This window comes from Corapipo altera, unplaced genomic scaffold, assembly GCF_003945725.1.
Source record: "Corapipo altera isolate COAL_440 unplaced genomic scaffold, ASM394572v1 268, whole genome shotgun sequence".
Classification (NCBI taxonomy): Eukaryota; Metazoa; Chordata; class Aves; order Passeriformes; family Pipridae; genus Corapipo; species Corapipo altera.
Genome location: NW_020884901.1, coordinates 4,640,518 through 4,664,288, shown reverse-complemented (window position 1 = coordinate 4,664,288; position 23,771 = coordinate 4,640,518). Strand labels below are relative to the sequence as shown.

Genomic DNA, 23,771 nt, shown 5'->3' with positions numbered 1-23,771 from the left:
TATTGAACCAGACAGCAATAACTCCCCCCAGTAAAATAGGGATTTGTGCCTGAGGATGGGGGGGGGAGGCAGGAGGGGATTTCCTTGGCATGGGATGCAAAGCTCAGGATAGGTTGGATTTTGCTTATTGAGGAATGTTTTTGTCTTTGGCAGAAGCCCACTGTGGGAAGTGTTCTCAGACAACAGTCCATCGAGGATAAAGAAGAAAAGGTGCCCCTGAGACAGAAGTTTGTGCACTCTGAGATCTCTGAGGCTGTGGAGAGAGCCAGGAGGCGGCGGGAGGAGGAGGAGCGGCGAGCCAGGGAGGAGCGCCTGGCAGCCTGCGCTGCAAAGCTGAAGCAACTTGATCAGAAATGCAAACTGGCTCAGAAGAATGGGGAGACCCAGAAACACACAGAGAACGAAGATGTGCGACCCTCAAACACAGAGAAAAACACTGTGCAAGAGAATGGCCATGCTTTCCGTAAAGGTACAGAAACAGTGCTTGACTCACCTTGTGAAAACTGCTTTTTTTGCTGTTGTGCTGATCCTCTTACCTGGAGTGGGGGAGTTCCTTTGAGGGAGCATTGAGAGGGCCCTTCAGCTGCCCTCGAGAGGTCAGCTGCTTCAGGTGTTCTGCAGAGTGTTTTGCATTGGTGACGAAAGTTCATTAAATAGAAAAAGCTATTAAGACAAAATGCAAACGTCTTTAGTTGCCTTTATCTGTGCTCAGTCAGCTGTGCTAGCAGAGGCCTTGTTGGAAGGGGCCTCTTGAGCTTCTCAAGATTGGATGATAATATTAAGTGCTCATGGGCACAGATCAGAAAATCAGTCACCAGTAAGTGCTGGTGGGTTTAAGGACTAACAGGGGAAATGGACTTTTCCCCCAGTGCTTAAGTAGAAGGCTGATAGCAGAGGAGGATCTGGGAATTTATCGCTAAAACAAGATGGACAAAGCCCTCTAGAGCTGTCAAGGCAAATATGTGATTGGAATAAAACTCAGCCACGTAATGCAGTCAGGACATGCCCACACCTGTGTATGTTGTGCTGTGGTGTGCACTCACAGACCCTGTCATGAACAGGCCTCTTTAAAGTTTATTTTCTTCTCTGCAGCAACCCCTGAGTTTCACACACAGGATGTGTCTGTTGGCTACCTGGAAGAGGAGACTCCTGCCCCAGCAGCATCAGCCCAAAGCAGCAGTGAGGAGGAGCTCAGAGAAGCTCCCTCCCCAGCACAAGAATTCAACAAATACCAGAAGTCTCTTCCCCCACGATTCCAGAGGCAGCAGCAGCAACAGCAGCAGGTAATAGGTGTGACTCTCACACCCTTCTTCCTGTGGACCCCCACCAAACCATTACCTTTGCTCAGTTCTCAACACTGTCAGTCTTTGAGTGGGGGTGATAAATGGGGTTTTACCCTGGCCTTTTTCAGTATTTCTGATCATGGTTGTATCCTATCTGATGGATTAAAAGAGCTCTAGATGGCTTACATGAATTTTCCATGCACCCTGTGATGTGGAACTGTTGTGGATAGGGCTTTCCATGGCTGGGAAGAGTTGTGTGCCCTTATCCTGTTAGGTGCAGGCAGCCATTTGCTTGCCAGGGGCAAATTGTGCATAGGGTGGCAAGTTGTTGGACTGCTTCTGGACTGGGAGGGAGTTGTGGAGCAGCTTCTCATTCTACCTCCTGCCAGAGGTCCTTTGCTCTCATCTGTTGCTTACCCAGCATTTTTTCCTGTAAGGGTCTTTCAAATCATTATTTTTTTTTGCTCCATAAGTATGTCTGGTCTTCGCTGTCTCATTTTCGTTGCATTGAAGACTCTTTTGGGGCTCTGAGACACCAGCCTGAACTGCTCTGTGCATCTTGCATCTTTGCTGACCTTTCAGTGCTGTATGTGCCCTAAGTGCTGTTCAGCTCTGCTCCAAGATGCTCTGAGTCTCTGTAGGGCAGCAGAGCCAAACCAAAGGACAGAATGCTCAGGCTTGAGCTAATGCAAAGTTAATTGCCGTTCTTCATAGAATAACCACTTGAAACGTGATACAATCAACACTGCTGCAAACCTTAGTGGAGAGCTCACAATTGGCTTTTGCTTGGAAGCTCAGTAATTGCTCTTTTATGGAATGTTCCCCTGTGCTCGTTGCTCGGCAGTTGACATTTTCATGATTCAGATGTACAGCAGCAAACGCTGCTTAATGTTACTCTTGAAAAGAGATGCTCTTAAACTAAAAAGAGTTGGATGTCTTTGCTGTCATGCTAATAATACCACAGGTCATTGCTACTGGAAGAACCTGGAGTTTTATTTTATTTTCTCTTATCCTCTGTGATGTTAGTGTGTACGAGGCAGTGCGTGTTTTGGCTGGCTTGTATTGCTGCTTTGGTAGCAGTGGCTCCACGAAAAGAGCAAAATAAAAGATAGTGTTGGTGTCATGAAGGAAATATTTTCTCCAAGGTACTAGAGGACTAGATAATGCAGATATAATCTTTGCATTTATCAGAGTCTTTCTTGCTGTAATGATGTGTCAGGTTCAGATTTAAGGGTGCCTCTCTCGCTCTGCAGCGGGGAATTGGCTTTTTTAATAAACAGTTACAATATCTGACACTGTTTTGTGCTTACCAAGAAAAGATGGTGGAAAGTTTGACAGGTAAGTAGATGCATTTCATGTTAATTGGAGCTGTTTACTGTTTGAAAGCCTTCTTCAGTACACAAAACTCCCTTCAAATATAGGTTCTTTTTGGACCTTTAGCCAGAGTTAAATGTCAGATCGAATTAACATCATGACAGTCCTCAACTAAAAGAAGGTGGACTGGCTATATGGGAGATGGGAAACAACCTGCAAGTGTCAGCCCATCTCTGGAGGATGCACAGGAAATGCTGTAAAATATTAATAGCTCTCTTAATTGAGTTTAGGTTGTTTTTATCTAATCTGTTCAGCTAACAGGAGTGGAACTAATATATATGCACACTAAATAAATTAGAGCTGCATTTACTGAAAAGTGCAACATCTTCTAAGGTATTTGGTTCCAGTTAGGAAGTGGTGTTTGACAGGAACCTGTCCTGTATTCATAGAAGCATTGAGAACTGGCAGACTCTGGTCTTAGAGCTGATCCCTTGTGTTTGGCCACGTAGCCTGGCCCATAGTGGTGTGACATTCTGGCTGCTCTGGTATTTACAGAATAACAACTGCCATGTTCCCAGTTGGTAGTGAATTGACCTTCTCTGCTCCACCCTCCCATCTGATCTGGGATTGAGCCTCTAATAGATGGCATGTGTTCTCCCTTGGCTGACAAGTATGTAAGTGTGATTCCTGGCACCACAACCGTTCGTGCCCAACGGCCCATCCTTTTCCCTGCAGGAGCAGCTGTACAAGATGCAGCACTGGCAGCAGCAAGTGTATCCTCCCCCATCCCATTCCCACCCTCAGCGGACGTTCTACCCACCGCACCCCCAGATGCTTGGCTTTGATCCTCGCTGGATGATGATGCCCTCCTACATGGACCCTCGCATGGCCCAGAGTCGCACCCCTGTGGATTTCTATCCCTCAGCCCTTCACCCTTCAGGTGAGGTGTTTCCAGTGTTTGTCTTGGCTGTTGAGTTGGTCCGTATCTAGAAATTGCTGTGCATCACCTGTCTTACCTCTGCCCAGACTTTGCACCTGGCTGGCATCCCTTCTCTAGGGATGAGAAAGTCGCTTGCAGTGGGAGGTGGTGAGGAAACAGAGGTTGAGAGGGGGTTCACGTGCCTGTCCATCCCCTGTGCTGCAGTGGGAGACCTTCTCTATCTGCTTTGTGACCTTAGCAGGTGTGACTGGTCTTGCCCCTTGAAGGAAGGGGTAGTGAGTCCTCTGATCTTGCCACTTGAAGGAGAAGGATCAGTTTTGGAGTTACTGTGATCATGTGAAATCTTAATAGACCTCCTTCAGGAAATGTGAAGGAGAAACCCAGTAGTTCCTGAACTGTGTGCTCTTAGCACCTTCCTATCTTGTTACTGATCTCTAGAGGTGTGAATGTAAACATTAGGGTGTATAAATCACTTCCTTGAGATTGTGGTTTGTTTTCACACACCTGTTTGATTCCAAGCCAGTGATGCTGTGTAATGTCTGTGCAGGCTGGGTTCTGAGAACTGTGTCACCTTTTGTATTACTCCAGGTGCATTTCCCAGCTGTGCATTTTCCAGGCATTTCCCCTCTACCAGAGAGGTTTCCATGGCTGCAGTCACCTGCTGCCCTAGAAGGAAGGGGAAAGCTAGTGGGTTGTTTAATTCTTCTTGTCTGTCTGTGAGATCCTAGTGCTAATGGCATGAACTCTGTCGTGAGCAGGAATTATGAAGCCCATGATTCAGCAGGACTCCATTGGTGGGAGCAGCTGTCGGTCTGAAGATCAGAACTGTCAAGCAGGGCAGGCAGAGAGGAAAACTGCTCCCTTGGATCCTGTGCCAGTGTGGGGCCAGGACAGCTACACATCTCTGCAGAGCAAAGGATACTCCCTGTCACATCAAAAACAGGCTGACAACATGAGCATGGAGGGACTGCATGCCAGGTGAGTGTCCTCATCTCCTGTCCTCATACATGCTGTGGTGAGAGGTGCTGCCATAAGTCATCTGCTAAAAAGCAGGTGTAGAGCTGACCCAAAAGATATCTCTGAACAGGCCCAGGCACTGATCTGGTAGCACTCTTACACTGTTGAGTGTGCTTAAAGACTGAGCTATTCAAAGGTTTTCTGTCTGATGCAGTCAAGGCTGACCAGCTTGGAGCCTGTTCAGTAAGGGAGAGGCACTTGTCACCTTCATGGGAGGGTACAGAAAACAGCTAAAAAATTCTGATACTTTTTAGTTGATCTCCTAGTTCTTTTTACTTTCTAAAACAAATTCCATATTCTCAGATCTCCACATATGTTGGAGGCTGAATCTTCCTTCATTTTGTAACTTTGCTGCCCATCTTTAAAAGATGGAGAATTGCTTTCTTTATCATGCATTGATTTGACAAACCAGGCAGTACAGCCTGGGGCCACAGCAGATCTGCCCAACATTCTGGGATTTATAGACTAATTTAAAATAAACCTCACTTTATTCATTTATTTCTATCTCTTGTGCCCAGCCTGGGCCCTTGGAGATGTGCTGTGCTCTGCATTACCTGACTTCCATTTGTTTGTTGTTTTCCTTCTCAGGAATGACAGTTACTGTGCTGCTGGAAGGCCAGAGAGTCTGAGCACCCAGCGAGATCTCTTTGAGGAGAGAGGGGAGGAGTATTTGAATGCTTTTGACAAGAAGGCTCAAGCAGACTTTGACAGCTGCCTGTCTTCTCAGAGGATAGGCCAGGATCTTCTGTTTCAGCATCAGGAGACCGTGCAGGAAACCTGTCCTGGCAGCCGCCATGGAAACTTGAGGTGTTCACCCCTGGAGCCTGACTTTATCCAGGCAGAGAAGAAGCCTGAATATAATGGCTGGGATATCAGCCACCACCAGAAACCTGCGGAGACTGCAGCAGAAGTTGCTGAGGAAGTGCCCAGGGATGAGCAGACGTTCAGTGCTGACCCCTGGAAGAAAGAAGGAGCCAATACCAAACAGGCCACTGAGGAGACATCAGAGTGGGCTCCCGAGAACCGCAACACCGGTGGTCAGCACCAGGAGCAAATGGGGAGGACACGGCGATCCGGCCCCATTAAAAAACCAGTCCTGAAAGCCCTCAAGGTTGAAGAGAAGGAGAAGGAGATGGAGAAGGTTAAACTGGAGGGAGAGGACACCTCACGCCCACTGAAGGAGAAGGCTGCTGTTCAGAAAGTAGAGAATGAGTCAGATGACTCTGCAGCCTTGCTGAACTCCACACGTTATCTACTGGATGATAAAGGTTCTTCCCAAACCAGCCTGGCACGAGAGGCTGAGAAATCTCAAGAAGAAGAAGAAGAGGAGGAGGAGGAAGAGAAGCCAGAAAGAACCTGGGAGAACAAACTATCCAGAGAGACCGGTGATCTCCCGCCCACAAAAAGAAACAACTGGATCTTCATTGATGAGGAGCAAGCCTTTGGTGGGAGAGGCCAAGGGCGTGGGCGAGGGAGAGGCTTCAGAGAGTTCACTTTCAGAGGCCGAGGCACTGTTGTGAGCAGCCGAGGAGTCTACAACAACCAGAGGAGCAGCCGAGGGCGAGGGCTCCGGGAGTTCAACCAGCCAGAGGACTTCCCCAGGGGGAAGCCAAGGCGCCGGATCGCGAGCGAGACGCACAGCGAAGGGTCAGAGTACGAGGAGCTCCCCAAGCGTCGCCGGCAGAGGGGCTCAGAAAACAGCAATGAAGGCTCTGTGCTGGACAGGGAGGACAGTGATCTGAAAAAGGGAGACTTCAAAGAGTCTTGGAGGTCCAACAAAATCTACTCGGATGATCACAGTAGCCTGGATCCTAAGATGAGGGCTCCGAGAGCGTTTGGGAGGTCGCTGCCACCAAGACTGAGCAACTCTGGCTATGGGCGAAGGGGTTTCATGGGTAAGGAGCCCACCCAGTGGCAAGGCAGGAGTGGGGGAGCAGGGTGGCAGGAGTATAGCCACACCTCTCCGTCGGACACTTTTGGGAACAGGCAGCAGTCTGACAGGGACTACATCCAGGATTCTTACAAACACACGGATTCCTTCTCCAGCCGGGTTTTTGATGAGAGTCATCTGGATGACAAAAGGCACTTTTTCCAGGAGGATTACTCAGCAGATCAGGAGAACATAGAGAACAGGCCGTTCAGGAGGCGCCGCCCCCCCCGCCAAGACAAACCCCCACGCTTCAGGCGCCTCAGGCAAGAGAGGGAATCGGTGGGGCAGTGGAACCCCGAGGAGGGAGGCCCCAACCTGCTGCCCAGCCAGTGGCCCAGCAGACCCAAGCTGAGCGCAGAGAAGAGCAGCATCTCGGGCAGGCGCTCTCCTGAGCTGTCCTACCAGAACTCTTCAGACCATGCCAACGAGGAGTGGGAGACGGCATCTGAAAGCAGTGACTTCAGCGAGCGGCGGGAGAGGCGGGATGGAGTCCCCGAGAGTGAAGGCCAGCTGGAAGGTGGCCTCAGCACCGGGAGCTTGGGAGAGAAGAGGGAACTAGCAAAGAGAAGCTTCTCGAGCCAGAGGCCACTGGTGGACAGGCAGAGCCGCAAGGCTGAGCCAGCAGGGTTTGCAGAGCAGTCTGTCAGGACTGGTGTAGGAGCAGCTTCCAGATACGAGAGCCAGCAGAACGGGACCCTGATAAAGAGCAAAAGGTAAAGTTGCTTTCTGATCTGTCACCTGATATGCAGATATTGAAGGAGTGGATATACACACCCCGTATGTTTTCTTCTTGCCACTTTTACTTGTGTTCTAATGACAAAACTAAATCCTTTCCCTTCTTTCTGTGTAGGTCTCCAGAAGAAGGAGGAGGCCTCGGTAACACCAGTGGTGGGAGCAGCCACTCCATTTACAGCTTGGATAGGGGCTCCCATGCTAACTCAGAGAGTGCTGAGGGGCCAGGTAAAAAGCCAGAGAAGGAGCCCAAATCCACTGCACAAAGAGCAACTGAGAAGGGAGAGGCCTTGTCACAGTTTGAACTGAGTTATGGAAGTGAGTGTCTTCATTAGTATGTTTTTTTAAAGGGGTAATGCATTGTGGCTGACCTCAAGGCCGACCACTTCAATCCAGTGTAATTTTGAATATCAGATTTTTTTCCATTGATTTGCACAAGTAAATTCTAGTGTATCTAAATAGGGAAAACATGGAAGGTAAAGATGGTGCTAAATTTTAAACCAAACTTTAACCAGATCTGACAGTGTGTCTCTAATGTTTCTTCTACGGAAAGTTTGGCTTTAGGGAGAATATTTCTCTCTAAGTTGTTAGTGTATTTTGGGCTTGAAGTTTATGTAGTGTGAAGGAAGTTGAGAGAGCATCCAGAGTGGGGGAATTTGAGTCTGGGCTCATGGCAGGGAGGCAAGAAACGAGTATCTCTGAAAAGAGAAATACCACTATCGTGGCTAGTTTTTGAAGCTGCAGTGTTGTTAACTGAACTTGTTTGCTTGTAGCATGGATCCTCTTTGGAGCGAGCTCTTTAAATTACTGCAATTATAAAGCTTTACATGCACGACACAAGTGCACTATTTTTTCCACTGTGTGCTTTGTTCAGGTACCATCATGGATAATCGGGTGTCAAGCACAGCAGAAGAGAATGAAGTGGGTTCTATGGCAGGTGAAGGCTTCATTGAGGTTCTTACTAAAAAGCAGCGTCGTTTGCTGGAAGAGGAGCGCAGGAAGAAGGAACAGGCCGCTCAGGTGAGGAATGGGAAGCAGGAAAAGTTGGACCTGTTACATTGTTTGGATAGCAGTCAGAGAAACAGGACCTCAAAAAGCGTTTGGATGAACAGAAAAACACAGTTGGCTGAAGTAGTACAGATCCTGTCTTAGGCCCCTGAAGCATATTTAGGCTTGGGTTGGTTGGTCTGAAAAAGAGGGTTTGATTTCTGACTCTTCTTGGCCTCTAGCAGAATTGTTAATTGGGAGTTAAGGAGGGTTTTTTGGAGTGGTCTTCATTCAGAGCAACTTGGCTCAGTAAGCCAGCATGAGCTGTGAGGGACTTCTGCACTCTCACTGTGTTATTGCTATAAAAAAAAAAGCATGCTGCTGAAGGCAGGTTTCTTCAGGGGCTTGTTAGACTGGGGGAACCTCCCAGTCTGACACCTGGGCCTTTCCTGTCACAGGCACCAGCTAAGGCCCGTGTTCTTCAGTCTCGCATTCCTCCTCGGTTTGCTAAGAAGCAGAACAGCCTGTGCTTGGAGCAGAGTGATGTAACAGTGTCTGGAAACAGCCTGGGCACAGAGATCTGGGAGAGCAACAGCCCAGGTAAGTTTGGGTCTGTTTGTTCCAAAGGGTTTCACAGAGCTGGGGAATCCTCTGGGGTGTACAGAAAGGATGGGGTCCATGCTTGAGAGGAGACAACCCTCTCCTATCTGATGCTGGAAGTGGGAGGGGAGGTAGCAGACATCTGGAGTAGCATCTGTTCTAAGCTGTACTGTTCAACCATCCTCCTTCTTTGTTGACCATGTTAGTCTCCTAATCTATTTCTTTTTTGTGTCACATCCAGATTCTACTATACAGCATTTTCTATCCAGTTGGGCTGGATCTCTTTTAGCTGTTTTCTTGTTTTGCCTTCCTGCATTTTCTCATCTCTAGCCCTGAATAGCTGGTGCCTCCCTTGTTTCTGTCTGTCCTGTCTTTCTCCTGTTGTCATCATGTTCCCTAAGAAATCTCCCTGTTCTCTACCCTCACTCCCCATACCCTGTATTCTCTGCTGCATCATATCTCAGATGTCTGGGCAACACCAGCTTTCTGAAGTGGTTAAAATACCCTTTCTCATGTCTAGAAATGGAAGGTTAATGGTGTAACATGCACAGTGTACATGGTGTGCTCACAGATGTTCTGAGCAGCTGAGCCCTGCCCTCCATTCTCTTCCAGCTCTTTCCGTTCAGTCTCCTGGCAGTGATTCCTGGAGCAAGCCTGTAAATACCTTTAATGGCACTGAGTCTGGCACCACTGAGGTAAGTGGCATCTAATGTGCCCTTCAGGTATTGTGTGGATAAAGTATTAATGCAGGTGGCTTTTATGCGTTTCATTGCTCCATCTGTGCTTAGTGACTCTCAGCTCTGCTTGTGCCATTTTAAACTGTCTCTTTGCAGTTATAACTTGAGCTTGATGCTGCTCAACTCTTGACCCCGAGGGCCAAGCGCTGCTTGGTGTTATATGTGGGTATAAATCTGGAGTAACTGTGTGGTAGAGCTATTCCAGGGTTATGCTCATCACTGGATGCAGGCTATGGTTGAGGAGGATGGAATCCCATAGGTCCTGTTTGTGCCTCATGCCTGTGAGCAGTGTGTGAGCCCTCCACTTAACGCAGGGAGGGCAGAGGAAGGAGGTTCCTGAATGCTTCACCTCTGGAGGCCAAGAGTTCAAATTTGCTGTGGGTCACACATGAAATGAATTAGGCAGTGTCCTCCTAGTCTCTGTGTGTGACACTTTTTCCTTACTCTGAAGCCATGGCCTGTTTGTTGCATTGGTTCACTGTCTCAGGGCCATGTAGAGCTGAAGCAGCGGCCAAGGGGTGCTGCAGGTCAGGCCCAACTCCCTTGCAGTTCACCAAGAGCGTGATTTGAAAGGGGAACATGATCTTGCTGTTTTCTGGGATATTTTTTTCTCCTTTGTGGAGCTGGGTCGGTGTCCGGGGCTTTAACACATCTCGTGCTTTGCATAGCAGGGATTTAAAGGCAGCCAGGGGGATAGTGGCATTGACTTGAGCGCGGAGTCTCGGGAATCCTCCGCGACCTCCTCTCAGCGCAGCTCTCCATATGGCACCCTCAAACCAGAGGAGATGAATGGGGCTGGCCTGGTGGACCCAAAGCCTGACTGCCAGAAGGAGCAAGTGCAGAAGCAATCTGATAAAAAGGTAATCTGGATTTGCAGCCAAGCCAGAGCGCAGAGCGAGAGACCTTGTGAAGTGGTTATGTTCTTGATAGCATTTTTTAAGGCTTGAGATTGGGTTATTCGGTCTTTGTGTCTCAGCTTCTCTGCTTTCCTGTTAAGGATTCAGATCAAGGCTCAGGACAGAACAAGGAACACAAGCCTGGACCAATCGGCAACGAACGCTCCCTGAAAAACAGAAAGGGTTCGGAGGGAACGGAACGGCTGGAAGGGAATATTCCCCCTGTTAATGGGGTGGAAATTCACGTGGATTCTGTACTTCCTGTGCCACCCATTGAATTTGGAGTGAATCCTAAAGTGAGGATTGAATTTAATTTTATCTTCTTGGTGATTTGAGCTTGTTGAGACATGACAGATGGTTTGAGGCAGAAGAACTATTTAGAGGAAGCATCCAGCTGTAGATTTGCCTTAGAACTTCGTTGCTGATACAAACCAGGTACTCAAGGTGTCTTGGGAAACATGTAGTATCCACTTGAAAATACTGTCCCAAGGACCAGCTGGGGTGGTAACAGAGGTGAGGGGAAAAATTATGGCCATCTGAGCCTCCATGTGCCTCTGGGGGTTGCCTGCTGCTGAGTGCTGAGAAGTGTCTTCTGTTCTCTTCCAGCAAGGCTTTACTAGAAGACAATCTTTAGTTTGTAGTGCCATGATTCAAGATAGAGTCATTAACCATGAGAAGTGGATGGGTGGGCCCATGGACCTGGATTTGAATTTTGTGTGTTTTGCTTTTTCAGGACTCTGACTTCAGCTTGCCACCTGGTTCTGCCTCTGGCACTGCAGCTAACCCTGTCACCAAATTGCAGGATGCCTTGGCCAGTAATGTAAGTATTTCTTCTTTTTGGCATTGATTCATTCATTGGAGATACTCTTTATTTAAGCCTCAGTTGCTTTCAAAGGGAGCAGATGTATCTCTGCAAATGAAAGTTACTGGATCAAACTGATGTTTAAGTGGAAGCTGGTATAATTCAGCATAGAGGGGTGTCCTTGCACAGAACCAAACCTTCATTTATTCTGAGAGCAAAATGGGTCACAGTTGAATGTGATACTTGACTCCTGCAGTAGCGCTGGGGATTGAATCCTTTGAGGTGTAGTTACAGGAGCTGCCAGCTGAGGCTCTGCCAGCCTTGGTGGCTCATGACATTGTCCTAAGAGCTTACAAATATTCACCCTGCACAACTCTCCCCCCAGGCAGGGTTAACGCAGTCCATTCCCATCCTGCGAAGGGATCATCACCTCCAGCGCTGCATCGGCCTGAACCCCATGTCCTTCCCCACTGCAGACCTCACTCTTAAGGTAAGCAAGCTGGCATGTATGCTTGGCTTAGGTGTGGATCTCCGTGGGAAGAGCAGTGAGGGTGGAGAGGTCTTTCCCAGAGTGTTCTGTTAAGTATTGATAAACCTTTAATTAACTCCTGTAAAAGTTGTGCATATCTGCTATTTGATGTGAGTGCAAGGCCCTCTCTTTCAAGTCCTGGATGCTGAAGTCCTTGCTAATTGTAGAACAAGTGTAACAGAGCTTTCCTACTATTCCTGTAGCTGGGTAGGATGGCTGGTCAGTGATGCTGGGTGACTGATGGTTTAAAGAGGGGGAAACAAAAAAACAAACAAACTCCACCCAAATGTACAAACAACAGCAACAAGAAAAAAACAAATAAACCAGAACACAAAACTCTACCATCCCAAACCCCAAAAGCTCAGCAAATACCAGGGGGTTTGAGTGTTTGTGAAGGATGCTTGTCCCTTGACCTGAGACCTGCCAGCTTTCTACTGTGACTAGACAACAATGAATTTGAGCTCATAAGTCACAGGAGCACCTCTAGGCTTTGGTATTGTCCTCCCCATTTGAACTGTCTGTAGTTATTGTCCTTCATTTCCGTAGATGGAGTCTGCTCGTAAAGCTTGGGAAAACTCTCCTAGTTTACCAGAACAGAACTCCCCAGGAGGTGCAGGCTCAGGCATCCAGCCTCCTTCCAGTGTTGGAGCTTCCAATGGCGTCAGCTACAGTTCTTTTGGTGGAGTTTCTATGCCTCCCATGCCTGTGGCATCCGTAGCACCTTCTGCATCTATTCCAGGTACCTGCAAACTGCAGCAGCAATGTTTGCATTGTTGGGGTGGTATCTGGGAATCACCCTCTGATTCTAGTAAATGAGAACACAGAAGAGCTTCCATGTAAAGTAACTAACTAGCTGGTGTTAAATGGGTTCTTAACAATTCAACCAAGACAGAAAGAGGAACTGTCTCCCCACTTTGAAGAATGTTGAGTGTGACTTGTACAAACTTAGCACAAGGACAACTTACCCTGTGTAGTGGCAAGTCTCTCTGATGTCTCAGTAGATCATCCTTACCATTCACTTTGTGTGCTCAGTAGAATAGATTGGAAGAGACCTATGGCTGAGAGACTTGCAACAGTCCTAATATCAGTATCAACCATTCCTCTGCTTCTTCTGCCATTGAAGTCACAGGTTCTGAGCACCTCCTGCTCTTCATATGTAATAACAAATTGCTTAGAGTTCACAGAACTCTAGGAGGTGGGAGGGTGTTGCTGTTCTTGAGTTAGAGGAAAAGGTTAAGCTCAGTCATGTTAGATAGTGTGTATAATTAGGGAGAGCATCTGGGAAGAGCAAATGTACTTGGAATTTCTGACTCCTGGGTCCCAAAGGGCTTCTCATGTGTGCACTGACTTTCTCACGTCTCACTTCAAGAATAGAATGGAATGTGTAGTGACTTTGTTATTAGCTTCCATTGGGAAAACAGATTGTTCCAAGTCAGGTGGCTTCCCTCCTCACCCACTCTAATCTTGGTTCTAAATCCCATGGTTCAGATCTGCAGAGAACCACAGGAGTGGCACAGCAGTTACTACCTGGTGCCACCCTTGGGGTGAACTCAGCTTTTAGATCTGTTGTGTGAAGGTCTCAAACACCGTGTTTGCTCTTTCTGTCCCTCCCAACTGCAAAGATGAGGTGATTGTAGAGCAGGTTTCTGGCATTTAGGAACAGTTTGGAGTATAGTTCACCAATTCCTGAACTGTTAGTGTCTGACTCTTCTGTGGAGGTGGGAAACCTCGGTACTATGTATTGACTTGCTGAGAGCTTGGAAATAGTCTTGACCTCCACGTTTCTAGAGTGTGCCTGTATCTTCCCTGTACCTTGAATTTACAGCCTACCTTCTCTGATGTTCAGGTAACCATATTCCACCCCTGTATCTGGATGGCCACGTGTTTGCAAGTCAGCCCCGCCTGGTCCCTCAGACGATACCTCAGCAGCAAAGCTACCAACAGGTAAGGGAGCAACACAGCTTGCAGATGGTTTCTCAGGGAGTCTTCAGGGTGGCATTTAAGAAATTAGGAGTAATTTATCTGTATCATAGCCCAGAGGAGCTTGGATGTGGCTCCCTTTAGGTTCCTTGAATGCTGCTTCCCACTGCATGCCAGAGTTAAGGAAACTGAAGGGAGGGAGTTGAGGAGTTTTCCCCCCTTTTGTACCAGTGCCCTTGGACTGGGTTTAACTGAGGCATCTGTGTGAGGTGAAGTGATTTTCAGTAGATTCCACAGCCAGTCAATACTGATGAGTCATTTCACTAGTAAATAGGGTGTTGATAGTGTTGGGAGAGCCCCCTTCAAGGTAAGAGTGCGGCAGGTGAGAGCTGGGATTGTCAGTGCCCATCCTGTGTGTGGAGCATGTTGGTTCCCTCGCATGTCCATCAAATGCCTCCTTCAGGCATCAACCTCTTGGAGCCTCTGCAGTGTTTTCCCTGGCAGAGTGCTGCAGTTGTGTGGAATGATGCAGGGGCTGGGTAAAGGCAAAGGGTAGGTAATTTTCAGGCAGATTGACTCATGGAGAAAACTGATGGATTTTTAACAGCCTGGGACAGTTTCTGGCTCCTCTTGTACCTCTTAGTCATACTAATTTCTTCTGCAGGCTGCTGCTGCTCAACAGATTCCCATTTCCCTCCACACATCCTTACAGGCCCAAGCTCAGCTTGGGCTGAGGGGTGGTCTGCCTGTTTCCCAGTCCCAGGAGATGTACAGCTCCATACAGCCCTTCAGGTAACTGCTTTCGGTTTTCATTTCCTTGTGGCTTGCTCTCTTATGTTCCTGATGTCTGTGTGCATTGATCAGATATTTCACACTTACCTTTTCTTTCCTGTTAGTTGGAGTGATGTTTCCTTTCACCTGGGCAGTGTTAATAGGGGAGAGCATGAGAGTGAAGTATCAGAATTAGTCCTTCAGTGCCTCAAAAACCTAAACACTGAGGTTTAAAAAAAAAAAATTTTTTTTCTTTTTTTGCTAAGAATTTTGGAATCTTTAATTTCTGATTTTTTTTCTGCTTTGCAAAACTACTGCAGACTTCTGGTAACCTGAATCCTTCTTTAACTGCTTCTCCAAAGGTTGTTGTGCAGGATATTGAAACATAAATTTTGGATACTACACAATGTTGTTCTGTTGAATATTCCTGCAACACAAGGACACGGTTGTAAAGGCTTAAAAGTGGAAATAAAAAACTCTTGTAACTAAAATGGAAAGTGGTATCACAGCTTATTTCTAAGCTGTCAGTTTAGTAGTCTGAGAACTGATGGCAGGCCAGATTTGTTTTGACAGGGTGTGTTTGTATAGTCTCCAAAAGTTTTCTGCGTAATGACTTGAGCGTGTTTCTCTTCTGCAGGTCTCAGGTGTATATGCACCCCAGTCTGTCTCAGCCCAGCACCATGGTCCTGACAGGAGGCACTGCTCTGAAGCCTCCCTACTCTGCCTTCCCAGGCATGCAGCCCTTGGAGGTGGTGAAAACCCAGTCTGGGTCCCCCTATCAGCCCATGAACGGAAGCCAGACACTGGTTTATGAAGGGCAGATAAACCAGGCTGGTATGGGAGCCTCCCAGATGATGGACTCTCAGCTCACCCAGGTTAGGAGCAGGGCTGGCCAGCCACTCTCTTGTCCAGGCTTTTTCACAGCCACTTGTCTCTGAGAATGGGTTGAAATGGTATTTGTCCTGATTCATGTGTCTGTGTGAACTGAACTCTTTGCAAAGAGGCAGAAGATTTCCCTGAGACACCCTGTTCTGTGAACCATTGTTTTAGACATGCAGCACCTTATTTAATGAGATTCCTGCTAATGCCTTGTCTGTCCCTGCTGAGATGTGATTTTGTAAGTCGGGAGTCAAACCTTGCAGTGCTGCCTGCATAGCAGTTGTCCTAAAAGTACCTCTTCTGAAAGCCAAATCCCAGTCATCTCCATGTTTAACTCAGCTTCCAGAGTAACTAGGAACTTGTTTTAAAGGCTCATCCGTCTTCTCAGTTCATTTCTTATCCAAGTCTTATTTACAACTTCTGCTGATCTGTTTGGCAGAAACTTAACAAGAATTTCAATGTGTGAAAAAGTTTTTCTAAAGCATGGTTCACATAAAGACATTGAATCCTACTGTGAGCTTAACTGTGTTTGTGGGCATGTGCTGCGAATTCTGGAGAAGTTTGATTCTTTTATTAAACTCATCTTAATGTTTGTTTTGTGCAACATGTTAAGGTTTATTTTTTGTTTCAGAGGGATTTTTATGTTGTGACTGACGTAAAGAGTTAATCCTGAAAGTAACTTAGGTGAGGAAAATACAGAGAATATTGGCAAACTAAATATTTGAAGAAATGGCCTATCAATCATCAGCGAGTAACTTGATCTCTTTTGCCAGCCTTTGATTGATATATTTATTTATTCCAGAATGTTGTCTTAGAAAGTCCCAAATCCAGCAACTGTTAGAAAATCAGAGGGAATGGGAGACAGTCCTGAGCTACATTATTTTTTTTAATTACTCTTAATTGCTGCCGTCATTGGTTTGAAGCTCACTGCAGAACATAGATCTGAGCTCCTTGTCACTTTTTGGGGACTGAACCCTAGAGACTGTTTTGGTGTGAAAGTATAGGAGACTTTCTGGTTTGGGCAGCAAAGGTGCAAACAAAATGTGTGACCTGAGCTGTCTGACATTGCCATCATATCAAGGGAAGATACACCCATGCAGTGACCACAAGGAGAACTGAGAAACTGGGCTCTAGACAAGGAGGAAAGCCCTGTATCCAAATGCAGTTATGTTAACTTAATGGCATGTTAAAAGCCCAACTGATAAGGGTGTTGGCAGCACTGCCAGAACATCCATTTCAGTGTGAAAGTCCCTCTTTTGGTGATTTGTATTTATTCTGTGCCAGTCTGCACTGCTTGGGAGCTTCCTTTTAGCAGTGCTGTGCTTTCAGGGTGTTGGGAGGCAGTGTGTCAGACACAAGACTGTTGCTGCCATTAAGGTAACTGCGTGTCCTTGTCACACAGCTGACAATGCCTGTGCCTGGCTCTCAGCTCCCTCTGCCCCGCTACGGCTCTGGCCAGCAGCCCCTGCTTCTACCACAGTCCATCCAGCTTCCTCAGGGGCAAAACCTGCCTGTGGGAGCTCCCCGAAGAATCCTGCCTCCTGGATCCCAGCCTTCTGTCCTTGCTGCCAGCAGGGAGGTAAGGATTAACTCCTGGTGCTCATCGGAGCATTCAGTAACCCCTTCTGTGTTGAAGTTTTGCTCCTTGTTAAGGGGGAGAACAGCTTGTTTGGGATCCTTAAACATCCAAGCCAAGAATTGTGTTAAACTGAAGGAGCCCTTTACCCCACATCTCCAGCGTTCAGGCCAGCAGTTTTCAGGTTTTGCTGCTGGTCACCATTCTGTTTCCAGGGAGCCACATCCTGCCTTGATCCGGTTTGGAGTCTCCAGTTTTATTACATGTTTACACAGGTTTCCCCAGAGTGCTTGAGGGGTGGTGAGCTCCAGACACAGTTGGAATACTGCCCAGATATTTCACTCTGTTGTGAAGCTTGTCCATTTGAGTAGGTATATTAATGTCATGTCTGGTTTGATGGATTCATATCATAAGTTTGTCTGTTATAGGGGAGAGAGAGCATAGTAATTAACTTCCAGGTTCTGTATTTGCTTGTGCTGCTGGCTTGGTGGTTTAATACAAACAGATTATTTCACTTACAAGCCTCACTTTCTTCACCTGAAAAATATTTCTTTTAATAGGCACGATGGGGAGAAGGGCAAAGATTTGGTTTAAGTGTTTATCTGAAGTAACAAGTGACTTCTGAATGCAAAGATGATACTCTCTCTCACTCATTTTCCTCTGTAGTCCTCCCAGATGGAAATGAAAGGGTTTCATTTCTCCGATGGTAAACAGAGTATGTCCTCTGGAGGGTCTGTACCATCACCACATACCTACAGGTGAGATGTTTACACCACTTGGGCTCTGTAGTCAGGATGGGGGAGAAACAGCGTCTCCCTTTGCAGGGATGTGGTTTATGTATCACCTCTGTACAAGATCCACTTGGGTTTTCAGGTGTGGACTGTGCTTACTGCAGTCCAAATACGTGTAGCAAAATGCATGATCATGACTTCCATTTTGGGTTTGGGCCAGTGTGGGAAGTGCATAAAGTTACTTGTTCACTGAGTCTCAAAGACAGATTGGAATTGGTGCTTTTATGTATTCTTGTGAAGGTGGAAAATTTGAGGGTCATTGAACAAATTTTTTTTGATTTCTAGCGTGGTCCTCAAGATAGGAGTGCTCATGTCTAGACATACCAGACCTTCAGGTCATGGAGGCTTTTGGGACATGCAGTTACTTCATTTTTTTTTTTCTCCTACCCAAGCCTTGTGTTGCCTTTTAGAATGTGGAGCTCAGTGATCTGCAGAGCACAGACCCATGCCCTGTCTACTGCTGCTTTCTGCTGTCTTTTTTTTTCTTTCACACATGAATAAGGTTCTCATTCCATTGTAGAATTTACTCCATGAATGTTGTCGACTCTTCGATTTCCAGGCCTAGCTCTGCCAGCCCAAGCGGGAAGCCGTCGGGACCAGCAGTGAGCATGGGCTCTGTGCAAGGACACTACGTGCAGCAGGTAGGGTGCTGGAGTTCTCTGTGCAACCAAAAAGTGTCTGCTCTCCTGCACTGCCTTGGGCTGCAGAGGAGAGGCAGCAAGGGCCTGTGTGCTGAAGCTCGATGTGGGAGCTGTTATTTTACCCGCAGGGAGAAGGGAGAGTGGAGTCCAGGAGTAATGCTGTGTGATTTGAAAGTCAGGAAAGATTAGAGGATTACCTGCTCTACTGTGGAGTTTTTATGGGTTATTTGCATTGCCAAACATGTGAGATACTTTAAGACTCTTAAATGTGAGGTGTTTTAGGAGCAGATTTGATGTCTTGAATGAATGATGGTCTGTCTGCCTAGATGTGTCTGTCCTAGCTAATGCATTGGTTTTGTGTGTCAAAAGGCAAAGCAGCGGGTGGATGATAACAAAGCCAGTCTGGGAGCAGTGAAGCTGCAAGAAACAGCCTCCTCAAGCCAGATGAAGCCAGTGCGCACAGGAGCGATCAAACCTCAGGCAGTCAAAGTGGAGGAGAGCAAGGCCTAGGAGCACCTCTGATGCCCAGCTGGTCCTGCTGCCTGAGAGGCCCTGCAGCTTAGACTGGACCCCACTGGATCTCCTGAAAATCTCACCAGATCTATCCCCACCCCACACTGACTGACTACAGCGACATCATTCAAGCCCCTCTCCCAACAAAGCAGTTTGAAACAGTGGATATGACATTGACCTGCTTGCTTTAAAACAAACCAATCATGTGACTTTTAAGTGGCTTTAGCCATTTTTTTTTTTTTTTTATTTCCCCCTCCCCATGCCCCATCCACAGGTAGCTGTGATTGCTCACTTGGCAAAGCCCATCCTTCTCCTTCCCTACTTCTGTCTCAGCAGAGTGGCAACTGAGGGAGAGGGGTTAGTTTGAGGTTTTTCATTTTAAAGGCAGCTGAGGTTTTTACAAAAAAGCTGTATCTTTGTTTATAGCAGAACTTTTATATGTTCTCTCATTCCCCTCCCTTCTTTCTGCTTTCCTCATTCCTTTCAGAAAAGAATTCCCTTCAGCTAAAATGATGTTCTGACAAAACTCTGCTTAGTTTTGTATATGGTTCTGTGCTACGTTGAGAGTTTGAGTTTGTTTGGGTGTATTTCCCCAGATGATTTAGCCTTTGACTATTTGATTAAAAAAAGAGGACAGTTATGGCATTTGTTAATTTTTCAGTATTTTTGTTTTAAGCTAGAAGCAGTGCTTGCATTAGGAGTAAATGTATACTAAAGGCATGTAGTAGATCAATGCATCAGTCCTGAAACTTGCACCACTTCAATGTAGTTTTGGGGTATCTTGTACACAACAAAATGTGGCATTTTCACTTTAAGGAAGAAAACCAAACAAACCACCAAATTTCTGTTGCAAGTTCATCTGGATCTAGGTGTTTGGTTTTCCCTTTTTGTGGGTTTGGGATTTTTTTTAGCGACTGCCAGACACACACACCAAAATGTAAGTCACAGATTTACGAAATATAAAATTTGTTAAGGAAAAAAAATTCTCATAGCACATGGGTCAGAAGAGTTGGCTAAAGCCAACGGGTCTGTATGGACTACTTTTTGTAGTTGTGATGCTCGAATTCTTTGTGTCTGCTGCGACTTGTTCTATGTTGTGTTCATCCCTCGGGGCTGTTCTCCTGAGCTTTGCTCTTCTCCCTTTTCCCCGAGTCTTGCTTTCTGTTCCTCTAACTCATGGCTTTCTGTAAAATTTGCCTAGAAGCACGTTGGTAAGAGAGCCCCTCTGCAAGGCAGCCATTTTAGCACATTTGGAACCTCCTTTTTTTGTGTTGGAAGTACTTGGTTACAGAGGCAGTTTGGAATCATCCTTCTGCTCCTTCCCCGGGTGAACAGCAAAGGGTTCTTTACTCCTGATGCATACATATAGTGTGTGTACAGCATTGTCACCTCACCACTCCTCTCCAGTGTTTGATGATCTGCAAAAGGATGATCCCAGTGGGAGAGGCTGGGTTTTATTTCTCTGGCTGTTTGGTTTTGGTTTGTGTGTATGTGTGTGTGTGTGTGTGTGTGTGTGGCGTGTGTGTACGTAGATCTTTTAGGATGGACTTAACAAGTCCCTGAACGGGCTTGGAGTCTTTCACCTGACGGTAGTCTTAAGTAAAAACTACTTTCAGCTAACTTGGTTTGTGTTGTTTTAGCTTTTTCAAAATGTAAAGTAGGCTGGTCACTCTAAAGTGAGGGACAGAACCATTTTTGGAGGTGATCGCTTGCTCATGGGCTGTGCATTGGCCTCTGCTGGGTGGCAGAAAGTCATTTGGTGGTGGTTCCAAAGAAGATATTTTGAACAAAGAATGTATTTGGGAAGGGATCTGAAAGGTTGTTCTTGTTTCTTCATTTGCTTTCCTCTCCCCCCCCCCCCCCCACTTTTCTGGAAAAGATCCTTTGTAACTTTCTAAGGATGCATTTGAAGTTTTAAGCTAGGCATAAATATGATTTTTATACAGTAGCTTTAAAGAGCTTAGAAACCTAAACTAACTTAGACATAGTAATGTCCCCTCTTCACAGGTGTCCCCATTGATCATGGCAGAGAACCCGAAGGGAAAGGGATAGGATGGTACTTTAAAAAAAAATGAAAGCTCTTTTTTCTTAGGTTTTATGGTTTTTTAATTTCAGAGCAGAGTGTGCCAGCATCTCTCTAGCATCCTCCTTAAAGTACAGGGTTTGAGATCTAGCGACAAATATTCCCCTGACCTTCAGACATATCCCAGACCTGCATCCTCATCTGCTAGTCCTGCTCCCAATGTTTTCCAAAGATTGCACCACCAGTAAGTCATCCCACCCTCCTTTCTATTTCCTCCCTTGAAATATCATGAACAACAGAATTGTCTGTGGGTTTTTTAATTATCCTTCTGCCCAGCTGGCCCTAGCTAATATCAGCCCAGAATCTAACTGTAATGGCTAAAGAGACTTACCTGAGCCCCCTTCTTCTCATCTCTTCCCTGCCCTAGACACACTACTTCAGCTTTACAAAGACACTAACCTCTTTCCTCCCACCTGTATGACTTTGGAGTGGTCAGACACGTTGGGAGAAACTGGGTTACTGCTAGATCCAAGTTACTGCAGTCCCTCTGGTGTAAATGCCATCAGAACTACAATACTTCCTGTTGGAAAAGGTCACCCTTGTTTCTCTTTTAACCCCTCCATTCCTTCCCCCCAACAGAATAAAACACTAGAATTTATTTATACGTATTTGATGTTGTAGGTCTAGGTGAAAAAGTAATTGTTTCACTGCTCTATTTATATATTATGTCTGAATTATTCTGTGCAGGAAAGGCCAAGAAATGCATGTGAGCTTCATTCCATTCCTCACCTTTGCGTGACTGTCAGCTGCAGTTGGCAAGACTCTCTCTCACTTTAGTGGAGTTTTGTGTGATGGAAAGCAGTTTTAGAGCCCAAATTTCTACAGTGCAATATCCTTCTCTGGCATATATATTTTCGTTTGTTTGTTTAAAGCTAGTCCAAGGTTAGTGCAGTTTGTGGTGCTCTGGAGTCAAAAGGAAAAGCCTCTGATTCTCAAGGAACAGAAATGCCAAGGGTGCTGGTACGCTGATACAAATCCGGCTTGGAGAGGAGGAGAGTGAGGAGGAGAGTGGAGATGCACAGAAATGTGTTGATGCAGTTGCAGAGGGTCCTTCTCCTTGAAGGGTTTGGGCCCTGATTTATTCCTTTGTGAGTTGCTTTTTGACTGGAAATCAGCTACCAAATTGCAGGCTCCTTGTGCTAGGGAAGGTGCAGGGTGCAGCGGGAGGGAGAGGTGGAATCCACCTTCTCAGCAACAGTGGGCGAAGCAGAAATATTCAGAGGCTGACTTTGCTGCTGCGTGTCCAGCAGAAGGTCTGAAGCACGTGTGTGATCCGCTCTTTCCCTCAGTGATTCGTGGCCAGCAGCTGCACTCAGTGCTGCTCTCCTCACCTCACCAACACCTCAGCTGCTGTTGGCTCTTAATTCAATAACAAATAAATATTGAAGTTGTGGGGGGAGGCAGGGGAAAAAAAAAGGCACTCCAGTTTATTTTTAAATGACGAGTGGAAGCAGCACAGTCACCAGTGACACCGGTCTTGCTGTTGATGTCCCATCACTTGCTCCTGGCTATGCCAGCTGTGCAGTGTCAGCACCTCTGGATGTGTTTGCTGCCCGTTGCCCTCCCTGTGCGTGTTGTGCTCACGCAGAGGCACTCACTCCATCAAGACCTTCCTTGCAGGAATGCTGCAAAGCTTCAAGCTGCCCTGTGGTTCCTGTGTATTTATAGATTTAAAAATGAGCTGAGCAGTTTTGCTGTGTCTCACCTGGCTCCTCCGTTCACTTTGCAGCCAGACCCCTGCATGTCAGGATCTCCCTCTGTTGCTTTTTGTTAACCCTCCCTGGTTAAGCACAGATTAATTCTTTGTACCACGGGTTATATTTGACTCAGCAGCCCAGTTTACTCATAAGAGAGTTGCATTTGGGAATAAGAATTAATTTACAGGAGGTGCTAAGTTGTGGCCCATGGGCAGAGCAGGTGTGTTTTGCTGAAGCGGTATAACTGGAGAGGCAGCAGAGTCCGGCTGGTTTTTGTTGTTTATTTTAATCCAAAGACCACCAGGTTTTTCCCAGTGGCCACAAACACTCCCTTGGGTTTAATAGCTTGTCCTGGCTGCTCCAGATGTCCTTGACTGTCCCCCCAGGAATCACAGCTGCAGCACTGAGGCGCTCACCCTTTAGCATGTCTCGAGGCGTTGTCCTTAGCTGGAATCCTCCCTCTGGTTCTGTATAAATTGCATTTGTTGTTTCTCAAGGGGATATTGTCCTCCTTAAAGCTTTTAACCTCATGACCTGTATAGTAAATTTTTTTTGGCCTTTCCTCTCTTTGTCTTTTCATGTAGACCAGATATTTGAAAGGGCAGACGATGGATAATTGTGTAACGTGCAACCTGTTTATATTTTTTGGAAACTTTTACTCGGACCGGAATTCGAATCACGGAATCACCAGGCCAGTTGCGGCACACTCTTTATTGCCCTTCTCCTCGTTTCAGTACCTATTGTTTCTCCTTTCAAATATGTGATTGTATTAGCTCTTTCCATATGAAAGAATTCTCCTTATTTAAATAAAAAAAAAATTAAAAAAAATAAAGCAGGTTATGCTTTTCTCAAAAAAATCCCCAGTCACTTGTCTCATTCTTTTCGTTAGAATTTCTTCACAGAAAGGGTGATTGGACAGTGGGATGGGCTGCTCAGGGACAGGGTGGAACCACCATCGCTGAGGGTGTTAAGGGAACACCCGGACGTGGCACTGAGTGCTCTGGTCTAGTTGACAAGGTGCTGTTGGATCATACGTTGGACTCAATTCCAACTTAATTGATTCTGGTAGATACTTGGGGGTTTTTAGCTTGAATGAATGGAGGTGGCCACAGCACTGGTGTCCCAGTGCAGGG

The 23,771-nt window shown here is 46.5% G+C and overlaps 1 protein-coding gene and 1 non-coding gene across 9 annotated transcripts in view; both read left to right on the top strand.

Moving 5' to 3' along the window:
* Positions 1-23,495, top strand: part of PRRC2B (proline rich coiled-coil 2B) — a 45,673-nt gene extending 22,178 nt beyond the window's left edge. For 5 of the 8 annotated variants that reach the window (XM_027650003.1, XM_027649998.1, XM_027650000.1 and 2 more), the window contains exons 12-32: positions 154-469; positions 1,093-1,283; positions 3,333-3,537; positions 4,296-4,515; positions 5,143-7,197; positions 7,335-7,534; positions 8,091-8,236; positions 8,662-8,803; positions 9,416-9,498; positions 10,209-10,400; positions 10,538-10,732; positions 11,170-11,256; positions 11,624-11,728; positions 12,314-12,506; positions 13,614-13,711; positions 14,352-14,479; positions 15,096-15,333; positions 16,740-16,916; positions 17,580-17,671; positions 18,225-18,345; positions 18,715-23,495. In XM_027650003.1, the coding sequence (XP_027505804.1) occupies positions 154-469; positions 1,093-1,283; positions 3,333-3,537; positions 4,296-4,515; positions 5,143-7,197; positions 7,335-7,534; positions 8,091-8,236; positions 8,662-8,803; positions 9,416-9,498; positions 10,209-10,400; positions 10,538-10,732; positions 11,170-11,256; positions 11,624-11,728; positions 12,314-12,506; positions 13,614-13,711; positions 14,352-14,479; positions 15,096-15,333; positions 16,740-16,916; positions 17,580-17,671; positions 18,225-18,345; positions 18,715-18,855 (5,325 nt within the window). In that variant the 3' untranslated portion in view covers positions 18,856-23,495. The remainder of the gene's footprint in view (positions 1-153; positions 470-1,092; positions 1,284-3,332; positions 3,538-4,295; positions 4,516-5,142; positions 7,198-7,334; positions 7,535-8,090; positions 8,237-8,661; positions 8,804-9,415; positions 9,499-10,208; positions 10,401-10,537; positions 10,733-11,169; positions 11,257-11,623; positions 11,729-12,313; positions 12,507-13,613; positions 13,712-14,351; positions 14,480-15,095; positions 15,334-16,739; positions 16,917-17,579; positions 17,672-18,224; positions 18,346-18,714) is intronic. The other 3 variants (XM_027650002.1, XM_027650005.1, XM_027650004.1) reach the window with 3 other exon arrangements.
* Positions 12,749-12,833, top strand: LOC113950507. The gene has a single exon (XR_003528759.1). It is a non-coding gene; the product is annotated as a small nucleolar RNA SNORD62 (small nucleolar RNA).
* Positions 23,496-23,771: the final 276 nt, after the last annotated feature.